The sequence below is a fragment of the Capricornis sumatraensis genome, chromosome 2, assembly GCF_032405125.1.
Source record: "Capricornis sumatraensis isolate serow.1 chromosome 2, serow.2, whole genome shotgun sequence".
NCBI lineage: Eukaryota > Metazoa > Chordata > Mammalia > Artiodactyla > Bovidae > Capricornis > Capricornis sumatraensis.
In genome coordinates, this window is record NC_091070.1 from 120,930,520 (window position 1) to 120,941,634 (window position 11,115).

Here is an 11,115-nt window from a genome sequence, read left to right on the forward strand (position 1 = left end):
AAGGTCAGGGGTCAACGTCGCGAGTTGTTGTGGGGAGTCGAAAGTCGGAGGGGTCCTAAGGAAAGACTCAGGTAGGGACTGAATAGTCAGAGTACAGATTTGTGGGAAGGGGACTTGGAGGGAGGAGAAGCTACGGCTGACAAGTCGCGTATCGCCTGGGGAGGCGGGGAGACTTAAGAGAGAAGACTGAAAGAGAGGAATCCTCTAAGATACCCATTCTCGGACCGCGAGCCCGTCATTATCGGTCACTTGGCCGGGCCTCCCGGGGTTGTAACCTCAGTGTCCGCAGGGTGAGGAGATGGCTTCTCCCTCTAGACAGGCCCCCCTCGGGGGGTCAGGACTGCTTCAAGGGAGCCGGGCTCGTTCTTATGGAAGCCTGGTGCAGTCTGCCTGCTCCCCGGTGAGGGAAAGACGCCTGGAGCATCAGTTGGCGCCCGGAGACACCCTGGCTGGACTAGCACTCAAATACGGGGTGACGGTGAGTCTTCCAGGATTGGGACGTAGACACCCAATTAGAAGAGGTTTATTCCTCATGAGAATGTATGGCCCTCTAGGCAACTTCCCCTGAAATTTTCTTAATTGTGTTTATATTAACTAATTGTGATAAATTGACTGTGATAAAGGTTTGGTCACCTTTATCTTTTTGTTTTCCCGTCTCAGTGTTGCACTGTCTGGTGGGAACAAATCCTGTCCCATTATCCCAACGGAGGGGAGCAGCATTTATTTTTTAGGCCAGTCACTGTACTAAAGACTTTACATCCATTAGCTCATTTGATCCTCACATCCCTATCAAGCATATAATTATTGTGCCCTTTTTACAGATGAAGAAACTGAGACTTAGATTAGTTAACCAGTGTGACCAAGGTCAAATAACTAATAAGTGTTGACATGAAAATTGAAACAGGTCTGTCTGATTCCAAAGCCTGTACTGTTAACTACACAGAAATATTTTAATTGAGAATGACTAAACATTCCGGAGAAGGCAATGGCAACCCACTCCAGTACTCTTGCTTGGAAAATCCCATGGACAGAGAAGCATGGTAGGCTACAGTCCATGGGGTCCCAAAGAGTCGGACAGGACTGAGCAACTTCACTTTCACTTTCAAACATTCACAGCAAACAGTGCAGAGCTAGTTTTTAGTCTGAGGTTCCTTAAGTGCTGTCTCCTCTTGTTCTCTTCTCCTCCTCAAGACTCTGCCCTCTTCTTTTCAAGAAGGTGGTCTCTGTGGTACAAAACAGGTACTCTCTATGCCAAGCATTTCAGTTCATGCATAGGGTGTATTTAGTAGGAGTAAAAATACATTGCTTTAAAGTTGATAAGGGTCTTCCCCTATATCTTGTTGAATCAAGCAACATTTTTCTGCTTGATATGTTCAAAGCATTGTGGTAACCATCTTGGGAGATAGAAACATAAATAAAGTGTGTAGCTGCTGCTCTCATGTAATTTACAGACTCACTCACTTCACTCACTCACTCACTCAAGATGTGAGCGAAGAGAAACTAAAAAGCCTCTTGATGAAAGTGAAAGAGGAGAGTGAAAAAGTTGGCTTAAAGCTCAACATTCAGAAAAAGAGGATCATGGCATCTGGTCCCATCACTTCATGGGAAATAGATGGGGAAACAGTGGAAACAGTGTCAGACTTTATTTTTGGGGGGGCTCCAAAATCACTGCAGATGGTGATCGCAGCCATGAAATTAAAAGATGCTTACTCTTTGGAAGGAAAGTTATGACCAACCTAGATAGCATATTCAAAAGCAGAGACATTACTTTGCCAACAAAGGTCCGTCTAGTCAAGGCTATGGTTTTTCCAGTGGTCATGTATGGATGTGAGAGTTGGACTGTGAAGAGAGCTGAGGGCCAAAAAATTGATGCTTTTGAACTGTGGTGTTGAAGACTCTTGAAAGTCCCTTGGACTGCAAGAAGATCCAACCAGTCCATTCTAAAGGAGAAGTCCTGGGTGTTCATTGGAAGGACTGATGCTGAGGCTGAAATTCCAATACTTTGGCCACCTCATGCGAAGAGTTGACTTATTGGAAAAAACCTTGATGCTGGGAGGGATTGGGGGCAGGAGGAGAAGGGGACGACAGAGGATGAGATGGCTGGATGGCGTCACCAACTCGATGGACATGAGTTTGGGTGAACTCCGGGAGTTGGTGATGGACAGGGAGGCCTGGTGTGCTGATTCAAGGGGTTGCAAAGAGTCGGACACAACTGAGCGACTGAACTGAACTGAAGAAGTGAGCAGGGACACAAATAATGATTGTAGGTGACAGAACGTGGTGAGTTTATAGAGGTGTTAACAAAGAGTGGAAAGTCAGGAAAGAAGATTGGTTTTTATTTGGAAGGGGACATTAGTGCAGACTTTAAGGGGACCATCACAATGGGCCTTCAAAGACTTGGGCACCCCTTTCTCTATGCTCCTATCTATAGACCTGTGGAATCCAGTGGTCTACATCCTGTACGTCTTTGTCTTTCCAATAGCCTGTGCTCTAAGGGACAGAACTCTTTCTTTTCAATTTTATATCTCTAGAGCCTGACATAATCCCCAGCACATAGAAGCTTAATAAATGTTTTTTGAATGAATGAAAGTCTGGCTAAAATTTCCACACTGGAGATTGGGAGTATAGTAAAGTGGACATTTAAGTAGAGGGATGGCCTAAATAAAGGAAATGGATTTGAAAGTACTGAGCAGTCCTTTCATCCCAGCAGAGGCTCAGATGCTGTGCAATGAAGGAAACTGCTGTTAGTGATTCAACAATTATTGTTTGAAGTTTCCTTACTGCCCTGTATCTTCCTGAGTACAGAAAATCTCTGTAGTCTAGTAAAGAAAAGTTCTAGGTTCTGGTTTCATTCTGCTCCTTACTAGCTGAGTGACTGGATAGTCAATCACTTCGCTCTCTAGGGCCTCAGTTTCCTCACCATTTGTACAATAAGAATAAAAAATAAAAAACTTAGGTAAATAAATTACCTAATTTATTACCTACCTGTCATTTAAGGAACACTTAGTATATGCCAAGCTCTATTATCTCATATTATCTCCATGAAACTAGGAGGTAAATGTGACCATTTCCATTTAAAGATAAGAAATATCACTATGTTGTACATCTGAAACTGTAATACTGTAAGTCACTTATACTTCAATAAAAACAAATTTTGAATAATAAGGAGACTGAAGCTTTGAGAGAGAACTTGCTATAAAGTATATACAACTAGTCCAGTTGTTAGGGCTAGGATTCAGACCCAGTTGTCTTGTTCTAACATCCTCATTTCATGGGACTTCCCTGGTGGTCCAGTGGTTAAGACTGTACGCTTCCACTGAGGAGGTGTGGGTTCGATCCCTGGTTCAGAACTAAGAGCCCACATGCTGTGTTGCATGGCCAAAAAAATAAAATCCTCACTTTGAACTGCTCTATTAAACTAACTAGATTCTAATGACCTTGTAGCTCTTGGCTTGAAGACAGAGGAACAATGTCCCCATATATGGTACTTCTGGGAAGTAATAAAAGCAACAGAAAATTCACAAATTAATTCATATCGTCTTGGAACTAGAAGGGACATAGGATATTATCTAGGCAAAATAAAATGAATAGCATCAAAGTGCTTGGCAAAGTAAAAGTATAAAACTGCAAGCCGCTTTTAACTGTTTTTACTGTTCAGATCAATCCGATTTTATTTTTGAACTCATTATAGCATAAGATTTTATTAGTCAAGTTTATTTTAGTAGTCTTGGCTTAGAGTGGAAACAGCTTTGATATTGGACAGTTATAAGAATTATGATCTCCCAAACTGGTGCCTTTATGGGATGAATTTTTAGTAAAACTGGCTGCCTGGCCTTGGGTAATAAAATACTGATATACAGTGTCTATGGTTTCTATATTTTATTATCTAGTTTCTTTACTCATAAAGCATTAATGAGCCTCTGCTGTGTGCCAAGTTTGTGCGATGTTGAAGACAATCTAAGGGATACAGAGACAGCAAGTCACCAGTCCTGCCCTTAAATGACTCACAGTTTGCACAGGACAGATATGCCTACAGTATAATAAGATAGGTATTAATATGGCAATATTTACAGTATGCATTGGGAGCCCTGAAGAAGGTAACACAAAGGGAATGATAGTTGATGAGAAGTTTTCCAGGCCAGGAAGGGAGTAGTGGAGAAGCGTTCCAGGCAGATAAAGTCACAAAAGTGTGAAAGATCATGAAATGTTGGAATAAAAATAAAAAGTTCAGGATGGCAAAATGTGTAAGTGGCAGAAGGGAGGTAAGGCTGGACTTCCTATGAAGGCGAGATTGAGAATGCCCTTGAATGGTAATTTGGATTTTATATCTGACCCAGTGGGGAGCCATAGAAAGTTCATAAGCAAGGTAGTGGATTGATCGGGTTAAATTGTTTTTTTAAGGTATATGTCAGCAGGGTAGAAGATAAGTTGAAATGGAGGGAGGGAGACCAGTTAAAAAACTTAACAATACCCAAATGAGACATACTGAGTCTAAGTCAATGACAATGTGAAGCTGAGACCAGAGATGAGATTTTTGCAGCGTTTTTGTTGACCTCTTGGGTATAGATGGTGAAAGGAAAGTATGAGTTAAGGATGACAGTGATATTTCTACCTTGGGAGGCAGGTAGCTATAGATGGTTTAATTATGTGTTTAATTATGAATAAATAGGCACTAAATACTTGATCAGTGAAATTATTAATATTATAATAAGAAAAGTATTCCTGGGGACTTCCCTGGAGGCCCAGTGGTTAAGGGGGCCTTAACCACTACAGGGGGCATGGGTTCCAGCCTTGGTCGGGGAACTAAGAGCCCGCATGTCTCGCGACATGGCCAAAATAAATAAATAAGAAAAGCATTCCTGGGAGGAGTAAAAAGGCCCAGAATTCTAGCTATCAGTAGCTTGCTAGGCAAGTCACTTAACCTCTCTGAGCCTCAGTTCCTTCATCTCTATGGTAGTTTTCAAAGTATCATATATGAGGACATTGCTCCACTGCCTTTGAGCCAAGAGCTAGAAAGGTCATTAGAATCTAGTTAGTTTCAGAGTGAGTTCCTTCACCTTTACAGTAGTTTCAAAATCTAGGGGTCCCTAAGACTCTTTAGGGGTCCACAAGGTCAAAACTATTGCCATAGTAATAACAGCAAGACTTTATGCGTCTTTTTTATTTTTGTGAGTGCACACTGTGCTTTTCAGAAGCCATGTGACCTGTGATACTGCAGCAGATGCTTGTAGAGGCAGACATGGGAAGCCTGTTGCCTTCAGTCAAGTCGGACATGAAAGTGATTTACAGAAATGTAAAACAGTGCCTCTGTTCTTGCTGTATGTTCTCTATTTTTGTTTTAGAAAATATTTTTCATTAAAATATTTCTGTTAACATTTAACAGTGTTTTAAATTTTTTAAGTTTTAATTTATAATACCTTAAATATGATAGATGTGATTAACATAAGTAAAAACTTTTTTTCCTCAATATTTTTTTAAAATGTAAGGGGGCCGTAAAACCAAAAAGTGTGAAAAACTACTGATCAATAAAATAGGGATATCAGCCCTCTGTAATTTTGGTTGTTATAGGGCCAGATAAGACTCTGAACAATCACTTTAAAAGGCATGAGATGCTGTACAAATATAAGGTGGATCATTATTACTGTCATTAATTGTGGTGACTTTTTTTTAAAAGATGGAACAGATTAAGCGTGCAAACCGCCTTTATACTAATGACTCCATCTTCCTGAAGAAAACCCTCTACATCCCCATCCTGACAGAGCCCAGAGATCTGTTCAATGGTTTGGATTCTGAGGAAGAGAAGGATGGAGAAGAAGCAGTACAGCCAAGTAAGGATGAAGTTCGACCACACTCAGCCGAGAGGAAGAAACGAGAAAGAGCTTTAGGACATCCCAATGGTGAAGTCCTTCCCACACCTGGCCAGGAGCCCCCGATGCATGACCTTTCTGCCTCTGATTTCCTTAAGAAGCTCGATTCACAGATCAGCCTGTCAAAGAAGGCTGCTGCCCAGAAGCTGAAAAAGGGGGAAAGTGGGTGAGTCTTGAATGGGTCCTTTTAAGTCCCTCCGTAAATTTCTCTGTTTCCCCAACCTTACCTGATCAGACACAAAGTAAGCCCAGTGTCAGCAGAAGCAAGGTGAAGCCTTTCCCTCAGGTGGCCCCAAGACAATTCGCAGAGCCCATGGCTGTTGGAATGGATGGAGGCACTGGAAAATGATTCTGTGTTCCCAGTGGAAGGAAATATTTGGCTGTTCTTACTGCTCTGATGATCCATGAAGGAACGTTAGGGTTAGGATTTATCCAGAGGGTGTTGGACTCCATCGTAAAGCAACCAGCTCACGTATATTAGAGGAAGACAGCTTGCCACTTACTTCTTCACTCAGCCCATCACAGTCTTTTCCCTTGACCTGTTGCTTTTCCCCCCTTTTCCTCGCCTGCAGGATACCTGGGGAGGATTCAAGTCTTCACCTGAGCTCTCCTCGGATGCAGCAACGAGCAGTCCTAGGTCCCGTGCCACTGACCCAGACCTCTCGGACCCGGACACTTCGGGACCAGGAAGATGAAATCTTCAAACTCTGAGGTCCCCAGAACTGATTGAGACAAGCCAGATGCTGAAGGAGCATCTTGAGGGAGAGAGGAGCCTGAGGTGAGGCTCAAGAACACGGCTTCCCAGCCTCCCTCCCTGTACTTCTGCCGTCTCCCCAGCCTCCTTGTCCATCAAGAGTTCCTTGGCTTGGAGCAGTTCTATTGGCAAGAGTAGGGGATGGGAAATAGACCCCTTCTCTGTTCTTGGGCTGAGTCTAGAGTTGGTCTTTAGACTCAAAAGGTCTTTTTACATCCCTGCTGCCCTTCCCGTCCCTTCCATGATTCCTTGGCCTTGGAGCCAAGGAAGGCAGGGACTCCCCTAGCCCCTAACTTCCTCCCTATCTCCAACTCTGTTACCTAATTTATTTGGTGCTATATTGAAGTAATATTTATTTGCTGTATCTTATCGTTTCCCACTCTTAGCTGAAAACTGGGATTTCTGTAGCCCCGTGATGTGGGGAGCCCAGGAGCAGTGAGCCAGTGATTTCCAGTCCACCTCCCCCACCTTCTTAGCCAGCCACGGTATTGAGAATGGGCCATCAGTGGTCTAGCCCTGCTGCGGGGAGTGGCAGACTGTGCCGGGCCTTGCCCCCAATCTCAAATGAAAGAATTTGGGCTTAGTCTTGGTTAATCAGGTCCCTGTAACTTTTTCACAACTCTTGCTCTGAGGAGAAAAAAAAAAGCAATGTAGGGTCTGAAACCCTCCATGCCACCAGTTCACCCCTCTGATCTGCTCTTTTCTTCAGCCTGTGTGAGACTAAAGGGAATTGAGTTTGAAGAGGAAGACAGTTGTGGGACTCTTTTTGCCATGGGAGCCTCTTTGTTATAGCCTCTCCCTACCAGAGCCTATTGATCTATGCCTTGCTCCTCACTACGTATTTATTTGCAATTTGTAGCACTGATGTGTGGTTCAGTTTTTTTGATTTTCTTAAACAGAAGTAGACAATGAAACCGCAGTGATATTGGAAATATGCCTCAGTCTCCTGTATGGAAATGGTGAGAGGTGAGATGAGTGGTGTTTATATACCTCTTTCCTGTGATGGTATAAGATATAAGAAGCTGGAGAGATTAAACATTGAGCCCTGTGCATGTTTTAATAATTTTATTTCCTCTGTGAGACTCTCCCCTGCCCTAGCCCCTTCTTCCTGCCCTCTGGAGCAGAGCCTCTGGGATCCCTCCAGACTCTGCTGAGATCTGAAGGTCTAGAATGTCCCCCAGGGTCCCCTTCCCCCCAGCTGTCTTTAGTGTCCCCAGAAGAGTTAGCTGGTCTATGCCCTCTTACCCTGGTTCTGAGGTGAGGGGGCTTCCCTGTTTGAAAGGCCCTTTGTGGGGGAAAACAGGTCCAAGTTTCACTTCGTCTTTTTCAGGCAGCTTTGTTTCCGGTCTTGGGGCTGGAGTGGGAAGAGAGGCCTCAACCCTCAGCATTGCCGCTTCTCCACCAGTAGTTTGGGGGTGGGGCAGTCTCAGAGTCACACTCACTCTTGGGAAAGACTGAGCCTGAGATTGAAAAGCATTAGTGCAGAGGCGCAGGGTTAGAAGCCTGGTGTGTGTAGTTGTCTCAGCCAGCCGTTCTGCCAAGAAGGAGCACGCTGGGGCTGGGACTCTCAGAGCTTGCCCTCGTCCAGCAGCTTCCTGAGCCCGCCGCAGATCTTGCCCAGGTGCTGGGTGTAATCAGGCCCGTAGAGGGCCGTGAGCAGGCCGGCGTCAGAGAAGTGATCGAACACGTGGCGGATGCGGCCGTGGGACTTGGGCGTGAGGTGGCGCTCCACCAGCTCCAGCAACACGTCCCGGCACTCGGTCAGCAGGCTGGCCAGCACGGCAGCCTCGAAGGTGAAGTCCACCTCCCCGAAGCTGAGTGCTGTCATGGCGCCCTGCCGCAGCTTCTGGCGAAAGCGGGTTGCCAGGGCCAGCTCGCTGGGGTTGAAGCAGCCACTGCGGTGCAGCACAGCCACCTTGACCGCCACCTTGATCAGGTCCTTGATAACCCGCTGGGCCTGGGGCCTGCTGCGTGTGTATTCTTTGGACACACGGTAGAGCTCATCTAGCACCTCGCTGCTCGTTTCATCCGCGAAGAGATGAGCCACAGACCGCCCTGCCATCTTACTCAGTAGCTTCTTCTCTGCCTGTAGCACCAGACTCTTGGAACTGAAGGACTCCATGGTTCCTAGGGAAGGGTCGGGGAGCGGGGGTCGGGGTGGGGGGTCATGTGATCAGTCACTAGAAGAGAGGCCACAGGCTTCCTTAGCAGGAGAGAAGTAGCTTTTCCCCTTTCTGTCTCTGGTTTCCGTCCCATCATCATCTTTCATCTTGTCGTCTCTTTCCCCCTGTGCCCCCTCAGCCCTCTACACTTGGTTCCCATTTTTCCCTTTAGGACTGCAGGACATCATGATCTCTAAAACAGGCCAGCAGAGCAGTGGGAGCTTTAGCTGGAGGGATGAGGGCACACCCCAGGCTAGGGCACCACAGCTAAGACCTCAAGGGAAGTGGGCCGTTGCTCCTACAGTGGAGAAGATGAAGCTTACCTGGCAGATAGCTCTCACAGCTGCCCTTTTTGGACACTGACTGGGTACTGTACATCTGTACCCAGATATGCACCTACACTGTGAAATGTAGGTATTACCATCTTTGTTTTACAGCTGAGCAAACTTAAGCTTACATTAGATAATTTACCCAAGGTCAAACACAACTGTTTTTCTGTCTGCAGAAGCCCACGTCAGCTAGTGTGCTGCACTGCCTTTAGAGACGTGGGAAATATAGGGGTCCCTGGAGTCCTGATTAAAAAAGATTATTATTATTCACATTTATTGAGAACCTACTATATGGCAAGTGCTTCATGTGAATTATCTCCGTCTTCCAACCCTTTGTAAGGTAGGTATCCCCAATTTGCAATGAGGAAAATGAAACAACAATTAAGCAATTTGGCTAAAGTCACTGGGAAATGATAAAAATGGGCCTTGAACCACACAATCTGAAGAAGCCTCCTCCCATGGCATGTTCTCAATGAGGTTGGAGCGCACTGAGGAAGCATGAGGAACAAGCGCCTCAAGACGGCCCCAGAGGTCTCGGGTCCTCTGCCGAGGCTGCACTCAGGACCCGCTGGCGGCACATGAGTGCCTGGTCCCGGAGCGCTCTCCCCATGGTCTTGCCTATGGTGGTTCTGCTTGTTTTGCTTCTTACTTCCCCCTCCCCTGTTCCTCTGCAGGATGTGGCTCTGACCGCAGTGAGGAGCAGCCTCGCCCTGTCCCCCAACCAAAATGGGAGTCTGAAGAAGCAGGGCAGGTATCACTGGGGTAGGGGGTTCTCCCCCAGCCAAATCAGTCCAGTGGAAACCCAAAACCTTGCTCTGCCCCCAGCTTTGCTGGGGCTTTCTGGACCACACTCGACAGCCGGAAGAGGAGATTGCTCCATGTGAGCCTTCCTTCCTCCTTGGCCTTCCTGTTACCCAGCTCTCCACTGCCCCCGTTGCCATCTCGCGTTTGGTCCACTGTCCTCTCCCTGCCTCCGTGTTTCGGTCTCCTGTTTTCACCTGACTGAGAGCTGCCCTGTGATCCTCTGGCCAGACTCTCTCACCAGCCCTTACCTCTAGATCCATGTCTCCTAAGATCTTGCATCTCTCAGTGGTCTCACATGCCCTTATCCACCGCCATCCCTCAGCCCTGTGCCCACCCATCCAAAACCGTGTCTTTCTGAGGCTGCTTTACTCCAGGAAAAACTGCGCTGGACCTCCCCACTGAGACTCAAGAATTCTATCAAATGAGAGCCACAATATGGAAAGCTCAGGTTGACAGAGCTGGGACTCTTCTGCCACCATCTCCCCCTCTGGCATTGCCCAGTCCCTCACCTGCTGCGCCCTGGGTGCCAGTCTCGCCTTGGATGTTCCGGGAGAGCTGACAGAATGGAGAAGCTCCTAAGTGAGAGGCCCTTTGGCCTGGCCCCGCCCCCAAGCCCCGCCTACCTACTCAGTGCTCAACCTCCGGTTCATCACACTGTCACCAAGAAAGTCCATGGCCCCAACAGCCTCCTGTAAATAAGACAAAGGTCAAAAGGAATAGCATTCTGTAGGAAACAGTCTTGATTCCTTGAGGTGAGGAGGAGGAATTGCACATCCCCTGTTCCCAAATTATCTGCCTCTTTCTACTCTTGCTGCCCAGTTCCTTGAGATCTTGTTCTCCGTATATTTCTGTGGTACTGGGGGAAATGTGATGTATAAATTGCTGACGTGGGGGTCAGTGCAGAAAGTTCTGGAGAGTGTACTGAACTTAGACTGGAGACACCAGAAGCAAGTTGGAGATCAGCAGGTCTGAGTGTGCCCCTAGAGTCAAGGATGGCTGGTGCTGTGGGGCAGCATTACCAGGAGCACAGGCTTCCAGTACCTGGCAGGGTAAGGGAATGCATACATGCTCAATCTCTCAGTCATGTCCGACCATTCGTAGCTCATCAGGCTCCTCTGTCCATGGGATTTCCCAGGCAAGAATCCTGGAGCGGGTTGCCATTTAATTTTCCAGGGGTAAGTGTTTCCCCACCCCTAATA

At 46.5% G+C, this 11,115-nt stretch overlaps 2 protein-coding genes across 2 annotated transcripts; one reads left to right on the forward strand and one right to left on the reverse strand.

Annotated features, from left to right (window-relative positions):
- The first annotated feature begins 74 nt into the window (after positions 1–74).
- LYSMD1 (LysM domain containing 1) lies at positions 75–7,544 on the forward strand. The gene is made up of 3 exons (XM_068966044.1): positions 75–478; positions 5,675–6,033; positions 6,440–7,544. The coding sequence occupies exons 1-3, from the start codon at positions 299–301 to the stop codon at positions 6,576–6,578; spliced, it is 678 nt and encodes a 225-aa protein (XP_068822145.1). The 5' UTR covers positions 75–298; the 3' UTR covers positions 6,579–7,544.
- Positions 7,545–7,765: 221 nt separating this feature from the next.
- TNFAIP8L2 (TNF alpha induced protein 8 like 2) lies at positions 7,766–10,456 on the reverse strand. Its single transcript, XM_068966318.1, has 2 exons — positions 10,426–10,456; positions 7,766–8,748 (listed from the first exon to the last, which is right to left on the reverse strand). The coding sequence occupies exon 2, from the start codon at positions 8,741–8,743 to the stop codon at positions 8,189–8,191; it is 555 nt and encodes a 184-aa protein (XP_068822419.1). The 5' UTR covers positions 8,744–8,748; positions 10,426–10,456; the 3' UTR covers positions 7,766–8,188.
- Between the last annotated feature and the right edge of the window lie 659 nt (positions 10,457–11,115).

What these genes read in the sequence shown, in the direction of transcription:
- TNFAIP8L2 (XM_068966318.1), bottom strand. Translation starts at nt 8,743, where the DNA reads ATGGAGTCCTTCAGTTCCAAGAGTCTGGTGCTACAGGCAGAGAAGAAG.
- LYSMD1 (XM_068966044.1), top strand. Translation starts at nt 299, where the DNA reads ATGGCTTCTCCCTCTAGACAGGCCCCCCTCGGGGGGTCAGGACTGCTT. An exon ending in CACTCAAATACGGGGTGACG is followed by an intron (nt 479 to 5,674) that starts GTGAGTCTTCCA and finishes TTTTTTTAAAAG; the next exon opens with ATGGAACAGATTAAGCGTGC. An exon ending in CTGAAAAAGGGGGAAAGTGG is followed by an intron (nt 6,034 to 6,439) that starts GTGAGTCTTGAA and finishes CCTCGCCTGCAG; the next exon opens with GATACCTGGGGAGGATTCAA.